The sequence below is a fragment of the Nipponia nippon genome, unplaced genomic scaffold, assembly GCF_047370975.1.
Source record: "Nipponia nippon isolate SJK-2023a ecotype South Korea unplaced genomic scaffold, ASM4737097v1 scaffold_2, whole genome shotgun sequence".
In the NCBI taxonomy this organism is placed as follows: Eukaryota; Metazoa; Chordata; class Aves; order Pelecaniformes; family Threskiornithidae; genus Nipponia; species Nipponia nippon.
Genome location: NW_028262336.1, coordinates 35,139,451 through 35,157,227, shown reverse-complemented (window position 1 = coordinate 35,157,227; position 17,777 = coordinate 35,139,451). Strand labels below are relative to the sequence as shown.

Here is a 17,777-nt window from a genome sequence, read left to right as displayed (position 1 = left end):
CTTCCCAACCTGAGGACGCTGCCGTGTAGTCAGCAGGATCCTGCGGGGTAAAAGCTGCAAGGTAACTGTTCCGATAAAGGACAGGGCGGTACAAGCCTGCTGTGGAATAAACAGCTGTGCGATGTGCTTTCGTGTGTTTTTTCCACTTAGTAATGCTTAAACACAAGCACCGCAGAACGGCAGGGTAAGATTAGGCACCCACGGGACACATTTTCGTTGTGTGTGCGGGCTGTGAAGTGCCTGGTGTGCCTGTGTGGAGGGGAAGCACGGCAAGGGTGCCCGTGCAAACCCCAGCCAGTCCCCCGCGGACCAGCTCCTCCTCTGCTCTTAGCCCAGGCACAGGCACAGAAGGAAAACCCAAGTCAAAATGCCTGCCGTCCTCACCGGCTGGGGGCAAAACCAGCTGCACGCGTGCCCCTGCGGCTGGTGATGCCGAATGGAGCCAGACCGCATAGCAGCTCTGGGGATGGTGGTGGTGGACGAATTAGTGGAGCATTCTGAGCAGATGTGGCTAACAGCTTTTACCTTGCTCCACAAAAGGGGACATGGGGGGCAATTTTTTTTTTCTGTCCCCAAACTTGCCAGTTAGACCTTTTCTGAAGAAAATCTTTCATTAAAAATATATTTTTCTAAACAAAGTATTTTATTTCAAAATAATCTTCTGTCCCTCCAATACCCATCTAAATCTCGGTTTCCTTTTAGGTTGAAAAGATCACCATCTTTTGCAGTTTGGTCACTGAAGGGAAGAGTCTTATTTTTCAACGTGGCTTCACTGTGAGCACACGCTGCTTCAGGAGGTTAGCCAGGAAGGGGTGGCTGGGTTATTCTGTAACTGCAATGCCCAGAAAACACAATTCTTGCCGGGGTTAGGGTTATTTGCAGCCTCTTTATGAGAGACCTGCATGCTCTGTGTCACATCAGATAGCCCACAAGATTTTTCTACAACAGATTACCTCTGGCAATGTTTTCCAGAGAGTTCATTTATTGCAAAAAGACCAAAGGTAATGTCATTCCTGGGCTAATACCTACAACAGTCATGTCTCTGACAGGTTTAATTCCAAAATAAGCATTCCAATAAGCCTTATTCTCGCCTGATCATCTGAATAGTGGTGAAGTTTCCTTCGCGACCGTGTTTTGGGGGAGCACGGCCCCAGCTCGGGCCAGGTGGCTCTGTGCACTGCCCTGGCTGCGGGAAGGAGCAGGGAAAGGAGGGACCAAAATTCCCGTGAGCTTTTCCTCTTCCAGTAAAGCTGCACCCAGATAATTTCCTAATTGCCCAGCCGGTGCTTGGGAATCACTGTGGAGCAGAAGCTGTTCGCTGCTTTCAGCTGATTTAATAGTAAAGCAGTTGCATGAGGAGCGGGAGCTAGCATGAGAAAAAAAGGTTTAGGGCTGGCGGTGGTGTGGAGACTAACCCTAGGTTCCCAGAGGACACAGAGAGTCCGTATCAGACACCACCTAATGTAATATGTCATTTCTCTCATTGCTTATGCCTGATTCAGCAAGGCAGATGCTGACACAGACAAGCCGGGTTTAAGCAGCCGGTTAAGTATGAGACACAAAATCAGATCAGAAATGAAATTCTAAAACCACCACAAAATTGCTGGGGGATGGGTTGAGAGCACATAAGCAAATTGCTTATCTTTTTTTTTATACCCCAATCATTTACGCTCGGAGAGCAATCAGGTGCTGGGCATAATTAGGTGCGGGGCAGGACCCAATCAGCGTCCCTCTGCAGAGCGCTTACCGCCACTCATTGGTGTCCCCCGCCACCGGGCACATATAAACTCAGCGCTGGAGCGCAGCGAAGGCAGTCGGCTCATACACTGAAGGTGGTAAGTATGGCTTCTCTATTACCGAGCACGCTGCTTTTCTAATGGCAGACTGCATGGGAGCCATGCCTACTAACCAGGTAACTTCTTTGTCGTGGAGAGGCTTGAAAAGAGGAGGAATCTGGTAACCTCTGCTTCTCAGCCTGTTCAAAGGTTGACGCTGATCTGGGGAGTGTCTGTGCTTTCAGCAGGATCTGAATAAATCTGAAAACTGGGGAGGGTCTGGCTTTATGCTACAAGGTCAGCCGGGCGGTGGAGAGGGTGGTCTGGAGGGCTTGTGCAGTCTCCATCCTTGGAGGTTTTCAAGACCCAAGAGGACAAAGCTGTGAGCAACCTGGGCTGAACTTAGTGCTGACCCAGGTTTGAGCAGGAGGCCAGACTGGGGACCTCCTGAGGTCCCTTCCAGCCTGGCTCGCTCCATGGTTCTGTTAATCTGACGTTGCATTTGTCTTGCTCAGTGACAGCAATACCATTTCTTTAAAATAAAGCAAGAAAATGACATTTTGCTTTGAATGGAGCAAGTTCGCATGTAACTCTCTCTGCCCTGCTGAGTTCATCTTATTTTCCCTCAGTCTACTTAATGAGTGTCTTGATTTTCTTCCTTTTGAAGTTATCAGTGCAGTCTGATAACCTAATAATAGCAATATCTCCTATCTGCAAAGTACTCTATAAACATTAGCCTATGCTCTTTGTCGTGTATTTTCAGTAAGTGGCAGCAGCTGTACAATTGCATGTTAGCATGCCCTTGCCTAACGGTCTCTTGGCTTGCCTCCCAGCTCCAGTGGATATTTCCATTTATCCTTTGTCCAGTCTTGTGCCATCTCAAGCTTCTCTATTTAGAAAAGAGTAATGGGGCCGTTGCAGGACCTGTCTGATGGTTGATCAGATGATAGCTGAAGCTTTGGGCGGGGGTTAGGAGGAGTATTGGGAGACAGGTAAGAGTTTTGGTAATCAAGAGAGGATGTATCTTCGCTTTGTGATGTAAGGTGACTTAAAACTGCACTGGAGGCAGCGTGGGGAGATGTTTGCACTGGACATTGCTCCTCTCAGCCATCCTTGGCTGCAGTCAGACTGTCCACGGTGGCCCCATGCCCCTTTCTGCCCACGCTTCCCACCCAGCCTGCGTGTTCATGGGATGTGACTGCTGAGACCGTCAGCAGGGCAGCAGCACGCTGGTGTCGTGTCAAGGCCTCTGAAAGGTATGGGAAGGTCAGATTCTTCCCATCCTTTGGTACCATTTCAGGCCATCTGCCATCTCACATAGACGGTACTGGGGTTCCTACACTTCAGGCAATTTTTAAGCTTACCTTCAGAACCACAGTGGTTTTAGACATATATTAATTTAAATACGAATCCAGACCCTGGGCACAGTGATGCAGAGACTTTAGAGTGATTCGTAACTGGGAGGACATCTGTGCAGTCCTGTAGCGCCACGCTAGGAATTAACCAATCCTTGACAAAATACATGAGAAATCCTCCAGCAGAGAGGAATGTAGATGCTGAGCTAGTCAAGGTCCAGGTCTTGTTTCTTTGTTCTCCAGGCATCTAGAAAATACGTCTGTATACACTTTGGGTGAGCGAACAAATGAAAACCCCATTCTTGCCATTTTTTAATATCAGATGTTAAGGGAACTGAACACAATGAGCAGAACGCAACCTTATTTTAGAAGGTGGAAAGCCAGTAATGCTCTTCCCTCCGTGAAATTGTCCTGTAGCAGCCATCTCAGCACAGCTTTGGGGCCGGGTTGGCTGCTTCTGGCAGGGGCGATGCTGGGGCCTCTGGCACTTCTTGGAGGTGGTGAGGGAGGTGCTTGGATGCTGCTGTTCCCAGGCAGGTGCCCGAGGGGTGTCGGGGCACTCCTGAGCCCCCAGGGAGGTCACCCACCTTCACCCTGGGCTTGGCAGACAGCTGTCCCTGCAGCTGGAAGCATGGTGTTGGCTCCTCACATGCTGAGCTGAAACACGAAGTGGTTCTGCCACTGCTGCCCTAAAGTGGGGGTGTGAACCCCAGCCTGGAGGGGGGCCGGTGGCACTCGGCCCTCTCTGCTGATCCCTGCAGCTCGATGTTGCTCCTGCAGCTCCACTGAGCTGCCCCGTGGGGAAAGATGGGGCACAGGCAGCATGCCCACGCAGCCAGGGCTGGAAGGGAGAGGAGGCTTGTGTGGGGCTGGCACCCATCAGGGCAGGGACCCACATGCCAGCAAAGAGGGAAAAGACCCGCAAAAGCAGCCCTAATAATTTCAGCCCCCTGCCTCTCCTCTCTTTCCACCCCACCGCAAAATGGTGGAGATGGGCATCACCAGAAAAAGAAAAGAAAAAGCAAATACTTGTAAAATCTAGTTTGCCAACATTTTGGTTGGTAACTGGTGACCTCAGTTGTGAAAGCATGATAACCACCACTGCGGCTTATCTCTTCTTTACCCACAAGTGACTTTTGCTCCTTCCCAGTTAATTCATTGGGTAAACAAGGATTTGCTTGAGGACATACACTCAAGGCCAACACAAATCCTGGCTTGCAAGGAAATGAACATATTTTTTTTTTTTCCTTTAATCCCTCCCAAGAAGCAACAGGTTTGGCAGTGGTGGGGAAGAGCACCAGGAGGCAAAGTTTACCAGGAGAGTTTTTGTTGACTGTGGGGTCCAAGCCATTTTGGCATGACCGCCCTGCTCCCTCACGGTCTCTCACTGCTTTGTGGGGCCAGGGTCGCTGTCTCCGGAGGAAAAAAGGCGGCTCTGTGCCTGACGTGGAGGTGGCCCGTGTCCTCTGCCTGCCATCCTGCTTCAAGCTTCTGTCATGGGGCCAGGAGGTGACACGAGATTGTTGGTCTCCATCTTCAGAGATGCCCAAGTGCCTCTGACTGAGCAGAAAGCTCGGCCGTTTCAGCCCTCTGCTATGTCTAGAATAATGGTGTGGTGTGTATTTCTGTCTTTCAGGGACAGCCCAACACGCAGGGAGCGAACCGCAGCCCCATCTTCCCAGCCAGTGGGGAAACCACCAGGAAAGCAGGGCACTGACCTCGGGCAGTACCACTGTGCTGCTTCAGAGAAGCTCCTGCCAACTGGGTGAAGCGAGCAAGAGAGCAGAAGGAGGATGGCAGAAACGGTAATTAAGGCTGCCCTTGGGCTCACAGGTCGAGCCACAAATTAATGAGACAGATAGATAATCAGAACCCAGCCATAACAGCGTGCTGGCTGCTTGCCTGACTGCTGTGAGTCAGCTGGGCTTCGCAGGCACTGCAGGCAGCCCGGGTGTCGAGGAGGGGCAGAGCGGTGGCTTTATGGCCTGGGATGAAGATGATGCTCCGCAGACCTGTCAGCCTCCGCTATCTGTGCTGCACGTTAGCTCCAGCATCCTCCTGTCAGCTGCCTGAATTCCCTCCCCGGGGCAGCAGCTAGAGTGGATTTCCTACATCCCCTCCCCTCCACAGTGGCAGCAGGCCTGGTCCTTCTGCAGGCAGTCGTCTGCATTTAGAAATGAGGTGTTTCTTCTTTCTGTCACTGGTTTGGGTCTATCAAATTTCAAAATTACGTCTTTTTTCTCAATCTGAAGTTAAATGTAGAAGGAAGGTCCAACATCATGCTCATGAGAATTTCTACTACAATAAAGTTAATGAGAGCTTTATACTAGCTCTAATTGCAAAATGCACCACCACAGTAGTGTAGGAAGATAGGGCAGGCTATGCTACAACACACAAGTTAATGCCAACTTTCATCATCAATCAAAGTAAGACACAGGTCTCTAACCATGACCCTACTGAGCTGCAAGGTCCCTTTATTCAACACAGGCTGAATCAGGGCAAATTCATTCTGTGAACAAGCCAGAAAAGAAACTTCCAATTACCAAAATCATGCGTCTTTTCTCCATGCAGCTGGTTTCCTTAGCACAAAAGGGAGGCTGATGAATTGCAGAGCGTCACGCCAGAGAGGGTGACACCAAAGCTCCATGTAACCCTTGTTTCTGCTGTTGGTCAGTAGTAGAAGCTGAGAATAAACTATAAAACCAGACTCCTCCTTTTCTCTGTATATGCACCAGCAATACAGAGAAACCAGCACAGCAAACTACCATGTTCACAGAGAGCAGGTACCATTAGGGCCAGTGTGTTTAAAAGCCACTAATGAACTTGACCTTTGCAAACTTGTTTAACCCTTTTCTGGTTCCACTTTTACCTGCTTTGCTCCTATAATTGTTCCTGATAATTTCATTTTGCCTTATTATTTGATGCTGAGAAACAAAAAAGTGTTTCTCAGTCACCTTCTCCAGCTGCCCCAGGATTTACAGCCTGCTCTCACCACCAACCACCAGTCTCATTTCCAGTCAGATGAATCCTCCTCTATTTAAGCTGTTTTACTGTGGACCTTGCTCTGTACCCCTGAGCACCTTTGCTGCCCTTCCCTGATGTTCTGTTTCTATCGATTCTCTCTTTTCATTTTTAATACACTCGGATGCCAGAGTAGAGGTGTCCTCTGGCCCTTTGAGGCCCACTACCACAGTAGAAGTATTCTCAAATTATTGCTGGGTAGACTTATCTACAGTTTCTTCACCGCTAGGATGAAAAATACTGCTCGTGACCAAATAATTAAATACAGAGCACCAAATTTTCTCATGGAGGGGATGCTTCAGTGTACATTAGAGCAGGGGAAGACTTACTGGAGATGGTGGACAGGTGATGGTTTACCATGTATGTGGTTCGGTATGCTACTCCAGAAAGAGCAATTTGATGCATCTGTAGAACCAGGTTTCTGAAATGCCACGGTAGGGATTCCCCATGCAGGCTGGCCACCCTGCCTTCACACCCAAACATGGAAGTCATTCTTTGCCTTCACCAACTATTACCCAGATGCCTGCCTGCTTTTCCTCCCAGGTGACTGTGGGTCTCTATTTCCACAACACAGGAGCTGACCAAGACGTGCCAGCTCATGAACGGCAGTTGCGTGGGAAGTCAGGAAAGCAAAGACGACAGCACGTGGATTCTTCCCAGCTTGCCCAGTAAATGCACATGGACAGCTGCAACGCCTGCCACCAAGTCTCCACACTCCTGTATGCCCTTGTAAGTAATTCTTTCTTGCTGGTTATTTCAGTGTGCAGGAAGCTCAATTTCTTTTTTCTGAAGATGAAGTACTGTTGTTACAGCAGGATGGTCATGACCAGAAGTCAGTAGTTTGACCATATGTTATACTGATGAAGGTTTATTTTCCAGAAGGCAAAACCCACCTAGTATCTCCTCTTCGGGAAGATCTTTCTCACTCCCTTTACTCTTGCAGAAAGATGTGGCTGGCTCAAGAATCAGCTCTGTGTTTTCCAGCACACATTTGAAAGCATCTGTTAGTTCGTGGCATCTCATTTTAGAAGAATTAAGAAGAAGATATTTCAGAGATAGATTTCAACCAGGGACTTGTACACTTCTGCAAAGTGGACTCTGTGAGGTCTGGTGTGGCACATCGGGGAGATGCAGCAATGGCTCTCCTGGCTGTGGTGTAATGCATGCATACGCCCCAAAGCTGTTGCACCCATCCCGTTGTACGGCACGGTCAGTAACAGCTATGCAGTCATCAGTCGAAGGGCTGCAGTTTGGCTGCCCTTGTTCATTCAAACAGTCAGAGGCTATGTGTAAGAAGATTTCTAAGTAATAGCAATGTCTTCACTGATGGCTAAGAGACCTTAATGAAAACAGATTACCAGGGTCTGGGCTTTTAAATAAGTAGGAAATGGCCCACGCAGAGGTTGCCCACTCTGCATAAGTGACCGGAGAGTGCAGTGCAAGGCGAAGTGATTGCTGCGAGTGGCTCTTGTCCTCACAGCAGCAGGTTTCCTCCCAGGGTGAGGTAAGTCTGCCAAAGTGCCCAGACTAGACTAGATGAGAGGTGCTTTAATGGCCCGGCACATCAGATCCAAACAAGCTATTAAAGATAAGGCTGTCCTATAAATGTCAGGGGAACTGCGGACACGTCCCTGCTGTGCCAAAGATGTAAAACATGAATTCAGCTCCAGCATGCGAGGAACTGGAGCCTGTGGGAGGTGCGGCACTGCTCTGCGTGGACACCTGCCAGCCGGGAGCCGGCTGGGGGAGCTTTGTACAGCATGCCGGGCAGGACACAGCCAGAGCACAGCCACCGGCATGTGGGAAGCCCAAAACAGCCTCCAGGTCTGGCCCGTGAAGGAGGAGTGGGCTCCACAGCCTCAGAGCTGGTCCAGTAAACTTGCATCCAGGCACTCACCCAGTGCAATCCCTGCAGCTAGCGGCTGAGGACAGGATCAGCTCTTCTCAGTGAAAATGTTTTTTTTTTCTCAGTTATCATGCTGAAGAGAATAACATTCTTGGTTTCTAGCAAATTAGCATTAGGGTGCCACAGGGCCCATCTCACCCCCAGCCAGGAGGTGGGCAGCTGGGGGAGCACCAGGGCAGCCCCAGCCCCGGGCATCGGGCACCAGCCTGGGGATGGGGTCTGGCTGAGGGGGCCCATGCAGCGCCGCTGGGGCAGGGACTGAAACATAACTCACTGTATAGCAGTGAAGAAAATAAACTGGGACACATCACACCATTTCTTTTACTTTGCAGAAGTGCATGGAGGGCGTTTGTTTGTTTTCTCTGCTCTGGGTAAACCACAGACAGCAACTGATGTAGCAAAAATCTCTGGTCTTTCTGAGATTCCCATGTGAAACCTGATTTAGTTTTGGGAGTTGAAGCAGAGGATGGGGGGGCGGGGAGAAGACAAGATATTATTTTAATTAAGAATATTAATTATTTAAATTTTTCCAGAGATACAGCAGCAGACTAGTTCTGATATCCCTTGAGCCAATTCTGACCAGCTATAACCTCACCAAGAATCACTTGGTTTGTCAGGACTGCTTTTCTCCTGGACACCTAATGGAGTAACATGCCATGAGCAAAAGCAGAAATCCTGGAGAAAAACCATCCTTCTCCACTGTGACCCTGAACTGATATCAGCAGCTGCAGGACCAGAGTGTCCCCACCACACCTTTAGGAGCACCAAAGGCATTTGCCACAGATTCTTGTATCCATAGACCTGCTGCCTTCAGGCCCACGCAGAGGTCATGCAGCTGGGGAAGGAAGCTGACCATGCTTGTATTATTTTTGTAGTAAAATATGGTAGTGATTAGGAAAGGAATTTGATAAGAACTGCGGAAAATTTGCCCCAGAGTGAGAGAAAGGCTATTCTTTTTAGGGGATGGTAGCTGCTGGCAATGCAAAAGAGCAGTTCCAGTTTCTGGTTCCCACCTTTGCCCTCCCAGGAAGGCTCACCCCAACATGCAAATTGCCACAAAGGATGAGGAGAAGGCTGAGGTACTTAATGCCATCTTTGCCTCAGTCTTTAATAGTCAGAGTAGTTATCCTCAGGGTACCCAGCCCCCTGAGCTGGGAGACAGAGATGGGAAGCAGAATAAAGCCCCAACAATCCAACAGGTAACAGTTAGCGACCTGCTACTCCACTTAGATGCCCACAAGTCTATGGGGCTAGATGGGCTCCACCCAAGGATACTGAGGAAGCTGGCGGAGGAGCTTGCCAAGCCACTTTCCATCATTTACCAGCAGTCCTGGCTAACCGGGGAGATCCCAGTTGACTGGAGGTTAGCTAATGTGACACCTATCTACAAGAAGGGCTGGAAGGAGGATCCAGGGAACTACAGGCCTGTCAGCCTGACCTTCGTGCTGGAGAAGGTCATGGAACAGATCATCTTGAGTGCCATCACATGGCATGGGCGGGACAATCCGGGGATCAGGCCCAGCCAGCATGGGTTCATGAAGGGAAGGTCCTGCTTGACCAACCTGATCTCCTTCTAGGACAAGGTGACCCGCTTGGTGGATGAGGGAAAGGCTGTGGATGTTGTCCACCTGGACTTCAGTAAGGCGTTTGACACTGTCTCCCACAGCATTCTTCTGGAGAAACTGACTACTCATAGCTTGGATAAGTGCACTCTCCGCTGGGTTAAAAACTGGCTGAATGGCCAAGCCCAGAGAGTGGTGGTGAACGGAGTCAAATCCAGTTGGCGGCCGGTCACAAGTGGTGTTCCCCAGGGCTCAGTATTGGGGCCAGTCCCGTTCAGTATCTTTATCAATGATCTGGACGAGGGGATGAAGTGCACCCTCAGTAAGTTTGCAGATGACATCAAGTTGGGTGGAAGTGTCGATCTGCTGGAGGGTAGGAAGGCCCTGCAGAGGGACCTGGACAGGCTGGATCGATGGGCCGAGGCCAACTGTATGAGGTTCAACAAGGCCAAGTGCCAGGTCCTGCCCTTGGGTCACAACAACCCCATGCAATGCTACAGGCTTGGGGAGGAGTGGCTGGAGAGCTGCCTGGCAGAAAAGGACCTGGGGGTGTTGGTCGACAGCCGGCTGAATACGAGCCGGCAGTGTGCTCAGGTGGCCAAGAAGGCCAATAGCATCCTGGCTTGCATCAGGAATAGTGTGGCCAGCAGGACCAGGGAGGTGATCGTCCCCCTGTGCTCGGCACTGGTGAGGCCGCACCTCGAGTACTGTGTTCAGTTTTGGGCCCCTCACTACAAGAAGGACATCAAGGTACTAAAGCATGCCCAAAGAAGGGCAACAAAGTTGGTGAAGGGTCTAGAGCACAAGTCTGATGAGGAGCGGCTGAGGGAGCTGGGGTTGTTTAGCCTGGGGAAGAGGAGGCTGAGGGGAGACCTTATTGCTCTCTACAGTTACCTGAAAGGAGGTTGTAGCGAGATGGGGTTGGTCTCTTCTCCCAGGTAGCAAGCAACAGGATGAGAAGAAATGGCCTCAGTTGTGCCAGAGGAGATTTCGATTAGGAAAAATTTTGTCACGGAGAGAGTGGTTAAGCAGTAGAACACACTGCCCAGGGAAGCGGTGCAATCACAGTCCCTGGAAGTGTTCAAAAAACATGTGGATGTGGTGCTTAGGGACATGGTTTAGAGGTGGACCTGGCAGGTTAACGGTTGGACTCGATGATCTCAGAGGTCTTTTCCAACCTTAATGATTCTATGATTCTATGCAAGGCAGTGCAGGTTGCCTTCCCCTTCCCTGTCCCCTTGCCAGGCTCCACCACTGTAGACCCTGGAGCCGCACAGCACCTCGCCATGCCACATCACACCTTGCTGGAGTTCAAAGGGTATGGTAGCATCTCATTTACCACAATTACTGGCTGAAGGTAAATAAATGGCCTTGCTTTCTTCTCTCAGGCTGACTTCCTGCAATCTAGACATGTAATGTAATATGCAGGTCACTCTCTTGAAAGCCAGGCTTCAGTTAAACACTGCCTGAAGGAGCTGGAGTCTCCTTGTGCCATGGCTCAGCCCCACTGAAATCCTTGAGTGTTTCAGTGGCTTTTAGAGCAGATGGAAAATGGCTGCAGCTGTGGGGGAAGCTCATTTATTGAGTTATTGCCTTCATATTTACCAGCACTCAATAGCGGTAACACTTTCCATGGAGGGAGAGGTAACAGCACATGTGTAATACTTCATAATTTCTGGGCTTGAGATGTAAGGAGGCTGGCTCCTTTTGGTAGTAAAAAGACCTGCACTAAACCACTACCCCTGTACTCTTGCAAAGCAAGAAGTGTTTACATCACGCTTGCAAAACCTGGAGGGAGGTGTGTGTCTTTAAGTAAATCAGCATGTCATCCCTGCACCATATAGACTTTCTGTCAGCAGACAGCCATCTGCCTGGCTGTGACAGCAGGCAAGGATAACTCGGATTCAAGGTTCACAGGATGATAGTAGGCAGGAGCTGTGCAAAGGAGAGCTGAACAGTGAGGGAGTGGGGTTTTGTCACCCCACTCAGAAAGAAGCGTCCTGGCTATCAACCAGGGGCAATATGTTTGTGGCCCCAATAAATGCAGCCCTCGTGAATCTTTTCACTCAGTCTTTTAAAAAGTTCAAGTACATGAGTTCCCTGGTTGCATGGCAAGATGCATTTGGTGGCATGTTGGGCAAAGTGGTCTTTTTCATTCTGGTTGCAATTGCTGTGACATGGTTCTTGGCTTCTGCTGGAATCTGACAGACTAGCAAAACCGGGAGGCTGGATTGCGTGATCCAAGAGCTCAGTTTAATTATTTGCTTAAAAACCTCCAGAGTCCCCTGTGCCTTGGGCCTTTCTGATGGCTTGGAGCCATTCTTGCAAGTCTGGGAGTCCTGGCCAGGCAAGCAACAGTTGACCCAGAGCGAGCTGAAAATGTGAAAAGCAGAGCTGGTGCTGGGTAGGACGGAGGAAAGAGGAGGAGCTTGTATTGTGCATGGCCTTCTGGCTTTCTCACCCGCTATCTAAAATCCCAAGGCTTGTCAGCTCTTCTCACTTCACTTAGCTATAGGTCTGGCCTAGGGCTTTCCAGAACAAGACATTTCAGAACAGTCCTGAAAATTAATTACCTTCTTTTTTATGCAAAAGAATTAATAACTCATTGTAAGAGTGATGGAAAACTGTAACTAGCTCCTGTTGCCATTAATTGTCGATGGGGACTTTTTCTTTTGGAGTTGGGGTGTCTCTCGGTGGCCTTGCTAAAGTTGCTGAAACCTCATGCAGATTTTATTTTGGTTCATGTTGCATAACAGTTGCTTCGATTTGACAGATTTCTTTTTTTTTTTTTCTCTGAATTATTTCAGGCCAGAAGAAACAAAAATCTTGCCCAACATCCTGAAGAAAATTGGCTGCACCCCAATGGTCCGAGTCAACAAGATTGGGAAGTCCTATGGGCTCAAGTGTGAGCTCTGTGAGTGTCCCCTTTCCACCAGGTTTTTCTGTGCCATGAGGTGAGGGTGAGGGGCGGTGTTGGAGAGGGGCTTCAGAAGAGGCTCTGTGGAGAGCAAGCACAGATGGGGAGGGCCAGATGTGGCACGTGTTGGGTACTCCCGCTTATTAGAATGACTGCAGTCATTTCTCAGACCAAACAGGATGGTTTCAAGCTGCAATGAGCAGGGGGGTAATGGTAGTGGAGGCATCTCTCCTCCCAAATAACTGCAGCACAAGCTTGGAGCAGAGCTGGGCTGAATTTGAGGATGGGTGGATGACATCACGGCAACAGGCAGGGATGCTGCAGCACCGGGGATAGCGCGTGGCGTGCATGGGAGAGACTGGCTGAGCCTTCCCAAAATGCGGTGGCTGGGATGGGGTGAAGGGCATGGCAGAGGGAGCAGCTTGGGCTGCGGGGGACACACGCCAGCGTGGCCCCTGGCTGCCAGGTAGAGCTTCCATGCAGGGGAGACTGCTCTGCCGTGGCATCATCTCCGTCAGGTCAGCTGGAGCCAGGCCAGGCACTGCTGCATCACCGTCCCCAGGGCAGCGACAGCTTCCCGTGGGGACCTTCCCAAAATGCAGCCCTGGGCAGAGCAGCAGGGGCTGCAGACAGCTGGGTTTATCAGCGACGTGTGTGCCAGGCCCCGGTGCTAAAAGCCAGGCCAAGGCACTGGCTGTGGGGCCACGTTTTCCAGCAGGACCCAAGTCCTCCCCCGAGGGGATGTTAGCATAGCACTGGTGGTATCTCGTGTAAGGGTTGGTTTTAGCCTGGTCCCCTACAGAAATAAAGATGATACAATTAGGCTGCCTCTGTGTATATGGACTTCTCAGTCTCCTTTCCTATAACTTTTAACCCTGTTTAATTAATTTCAGCCAAACTGGGCAGAAGGACAGTAAGATTCAGGCAGTAAGATCCATGAGTGTCATGTAGCTGGGTAGGAAGGAGAGACTTGATGAGTGCTCACGCTCAATAAAAGGGCACAGCGGGACCTTGCAGTCCTACGTGGCAGCCGGGAATCCGTCTGGTGGCCAGCCTCCGCAGGGCACATGGCCACATGGAGCATGCTGTGCTCTTCGACCAGATCCCTTCTCAGGATCTGGGATCTTCGGGCCCCTAAACCTGCAACCTCCATGTTGCACCACCTCTCGCTTCCCAGAATGAGACCTCAGGGGACGGCAGGGGACCGTGGAGCAGAGGTGGCAGAGGCGGGAGAAGAGGTCTACAATGTCTGCTCCCTCTCTGAAGCAGTCTGTCCCTTGGAGGATGTCTTGCTGGGGCAAACGCCTTACGGGAGCTGGAGGATTTGGTGCAAACAGCAACGGGGAAGCCGGGGAGACCCTGTTTGCTGGGATGGTGTCTCCCTCCCCTGGCGCAGGAGGGGAAGGAGAGCAGGACAGGCAGAGCAGCTGCATGGTCCTCTCTGAGCTGCAGGGCAGCTTAGCTGGGCCTCTTACCAAGCAAATATATGAAAGCCTGCAGCACTGCCATTTCAAGGAAGCAGTTACAGCTGGACGTGATTACCTTGTAATCTCTGTGCCTCCAGGGATCTCTGAGTAGCTGAAGTTTCGGCACTTTGCATTATAAAATGTAATGATGAGCACAAGATTTTTTTTTTTCCCCTGTTCCTTTGGCTGCTCAGGTATCTGGTTGATTTGTCAGCCTGAAGTAGCTGCCTCTGCTAGGATGAAGTGAATGACACCCTGAAAGTACCCCTTTTGCCCTGTTGTCCGTAAAACAGAGTTCAGTGCCATCAGTTCAGATGTAGACGCTCATCAAAACCTTGGTGGGAAGAGTCCTGCCCCAAGCGTTAGCAGCGTGGAGGGCCTGATTAGGAACAGAGGTGTGCCTTGCAGTTTGAGTACACCTTAGAAAGTCTCTGTTAGTGGGGTTTTTTGGTAGTTCAGCAAAGAAAGCATAATTTTGGCTGACACTTGAAAGTGCCCTTTCTATTGTTTGTTTTTCTTTATGGCACCCCATTCAGGACTACAGATCATCCCTACAGAAGGGTACCTTTTTAGATACCTATTAATAACTGCCATACCCCAGGAAAGACCGTGAGACCTTGCTGTTAACCCTGACAGTGCCTTGCTCAGAGAAGAGTCCTCAAGGCAGGGCAGCAAGGTGTATTGTACCTTCCACCTAGCAATCACTGTATGTTCAGTTGATTTTAAACCCATCCTGGACTTACCATGCCTGCTTGCTGCCTTCAGGGTGCTGCAGGGAGACAAAACGTCAGGGAAAGATGGACTATGGGCAGGTATGCTGATGGGTAATCCCATGACAAGCTGTGGCACCCTGTAAGCAGATGGTGGATGCATTCTCCTGAGCAAAGGACCGTCCTGCAGGGGAGGAATGGGTGTCCTCAAATGCCTGCAGTGAGGGCTGGGGGAGCAAGAAGCTGGTGCTCCCAGCTGCAGCTTGTCCCTGATGGAGCCTCCCCTTTCATTTTCAGTGGCAAAATGTGAGTACTTCAACGCGGGGGGCAGTGTGAAGGACCGCATCAGCCTGAGGATGGTGGAAGATGCTGAGAGAGCCGGGATTATAAAACCAGGAGACACGCTGATTGAACCCACTTCAGGAAACACAGGTGGGAAGGGCAGGGATGCTCCCTCCACCGGGGTACCAGGCAGGGTGGCATCTCTGAGGGGCTGCGGGAGGGGCAGGGATTTGAGGAGCTCTTGCACTTGCAGTTACAAGGTCAGCTTGGAGTCCCACAGCTCTGTCCTCGCCTCAGCTTCCCTCCTGGCGTCTGTGGGCAGGCCAGGGTGCTGAGATGCCTTGTTGCTGAAATTCCCAAGGGCCTGTGAGGGTCCCATGCCTGTGCAGGCATGCGTGGCAGGTTACCTCACAGCCTCTGGAGCTGGAGGACCTGGGGCAACCCCAGGTGTTTTCAGGCTGGGAAGCTCTTGAATATTCAGAGGTTCCCAGAGAGGGTTTTCCTGATGGGCTGGAAGATAAATAATATTTATTTTTTTCCTTGTCACTGTCATCCTGCTCAGGCACTAGATTATGGTGGGGTATGAGATGAGGGGGGACAACACAGGAGCCTCCCCCTGTATTTTGCAGTCTGCACAAGACCATCAGTGCAAGTTTCCATGTGCGTTTGCTGCTGCCTGCACCAGTGTCCCCACCATGTCAGGGATGCGTGTGCATAGTGTGCTTTCCTGCAAAAAGGCACAGTGGAGGTTGTTGAGGAGCTCTGGACAGAATTGAGGCCATGTCCCTCACTCTGCTCCCCTCCACTGCTGCAGTGCCACTGCCTCACTAGCCATGCAGAACAGGGCTCGTCTCTAGGAATTTTGCCCCTTACCAGCCCCTTTGCCGCAAGCTCCCCAGAGCCAGGCCCCCTTTCCCCAGGCACCCCACCCAGACACAGGGGTGAGGGGACCTGCACGCCCCCGGCACTGTTCCCCAGGTGGCTTCTGCTGGCCCCCTGGCCACCCGGGGCAGTCGGGTTGGCACCGTGCTCCCTACAGCCTCTCTCAGGGACACATGGCTCCAGCCTCACCTTCCTCCTCTAGCTGGGGAGCAGCTGGCTCTATCCATCACCCCCAGTGAAACTGGAGCAGAGGTCCCCTTCGCCTGCTTGCCACGGGAGTGACATGTGCTGCTTTGTGTCTGTGTCCCCAACTGAGAGCATTTGAGGGGGAGGGAAAGGCGCTCCTGAAGCAAAACCACCTCTCTCCTGTGTTTCGGAAAACAAAGGAAGAGGCCTGAGCCTTGGTGAGGGGAGGAAAGCGCTCCCCAGCCTTGCCATTTGCTCTGTGCCACGCGAATAGACTCCTGCAAGCAAGAGGGATACTGCAGCTCGACTCGCCAGTGAGCACATCCTCCTGTGCCCCCTGGTGCTGCCGGCACATCCCGAGAGGCTCACGGAGGATGCCCTCACCTGTAGCTTGTCGGTGAACAATTTTAGGTTACGTTCGCTGGTGGAAGAGAGGAATGTAGGAAGCAATGTTTGTCCGTCGGCCTTGCCAAATGCTGTTGCCAACCAATTCACTTTCCTCCCCACCACCTAGGAATCGGGCTGGCACTTGTAGCTGCAGTGAAAGGCTACCGCTGCATCATTGTCTTGCCGGAGAAAATGAGCATGGAAAAGGTCAGAGCTCTGCACGGTATTACCCCGCGGCCGGGGAACATCTCCTTCCCTGTCTCTCTCTGCCTCTCTCTTTCTAGAGACGGAGCGCCCTCTCCTTTAAAGGGTAATGAGCCTTGCCGCACATACTGACATAGCTTTGTAGTTATTCAGGAGATTTCCTCTTGATGAAAAAAAGCACGCTGTGATGGCCTGGCTGATTATCTAGCATCAGCAGAGCAGCTGGGGTCATGTGTTAGCCGAACACAGTGCGTGGCTGCAGAGAATGGAGCAATATCTGCTGGCTGCAAGGGCAAGGGCTGGATGGAGCGGAGGAGAGGGAGGCGGGGGGCTGGGGCTCGGCTGTCGGTCCTGCTGACTTCCCCTCTGACATCTGACCTGTCACTTGGTCTCTCCGTGTCTCTATGGTTTTCTTTAACCTGGAAACACTTATGGTTGTCTGAGCTGTTTTCTTGAGACGGTGGAAGTCAAGTCACTTGCACAAGAGCTGACGATCAGGTAAAACTGCTGTCCCGGAGATGGCAGAAATCTCCGCCTTGGGGAGCCAAAAGTCTCACAAACTGCTCAGCTGAACTCATGCCAGTGAAGCCAGACCTGGACCCTGACTTGGCTCAAAACTGAGCCCTTCTCCAAAGCACCACCCTCATTTCAACCTAAATCTCACTTAAGCTCAGTCTGGATCAGATGCCACCTCCAGCTGCCATGGGCTTCATCTCTAGGCACCCCGACACTCACCCACCCTTCTCTTTTGATCCCCTCTCCTCCTGACGGCTGCATCTCCCAGTGGATTAATACCCTAAGGCTGATTTGTAGTTTCTCTTTCCTCGTGGTTGGTGAGGGGAGAGAAGGGACTTGGGGCAAAGACAGCTTTAAGACCTCCTCCTTGCATGCAGGGGCTCAGACCACAGCACGTAGGACATGCTGCTCCCTACCCCAGTTTCCTCTGCCCCTTTCCCCAGGCACCAAGGAGCAGCACAGTGTTACCTACCTCTGCTGTGTCCCCAGCCTGCCCTCCGAGCCGGACAGGGCACGAGGCCAGGCTTGAATCCATGTGCCAGCTTCAGGCAGGAGGCCCTGGGTGCCAGGAGGATGTCAGAGATAGTATAACCGAGAATCGGACATTG

At 51.2% G+C, this 17,777-nt stretch overlaps 1 protein-coding gene across 5 annotated transcripts in view; it reads left to right on the top strand.

The window, feature by feature from the left end:
• LOC104020846 (cystathionine beta-synthase) overlaps positions 1-17,777 on the top strand; it is a 38,748-nt gene that overhangs the window by 4,188 nt on the left and 16,783 nt on the right. For 3 of the 5 annotated variants that reach the window (XR_015704649.1, XM_087757015.1, XM_087757017.1), the window contains 5 exons: positions 4,767-4,935; positions 6,726-6,880; positions 12,427-12,533; positions 15,010-15,144; positions 16,577-16,656. Coding sequence is in view for 4 of the 5 variants with exons in the window: in XM_087757015.1 (XP_087613141.1) it covers positions 4,924-4,935; positions 6,726-6,880; positions 12,427-12,533; positions 15,010-15,144; positions 16,577-16,656 (489 nt within the window). In the remaining variant the exon portion in view is untranslated. Of the gene's footprint in view, positions 1-1,588; positions 1,836-4,766; positions 4,936-6,694; positions 6,881-12,426; positions 12,534-15,009; positions 15,145-16,576; positions 16,657-17,777 lie in introns of those variants that run through there. The other 2 variants (XM_009474320.2, XM_087757018.1) reach the window with 2 other exon arrangements.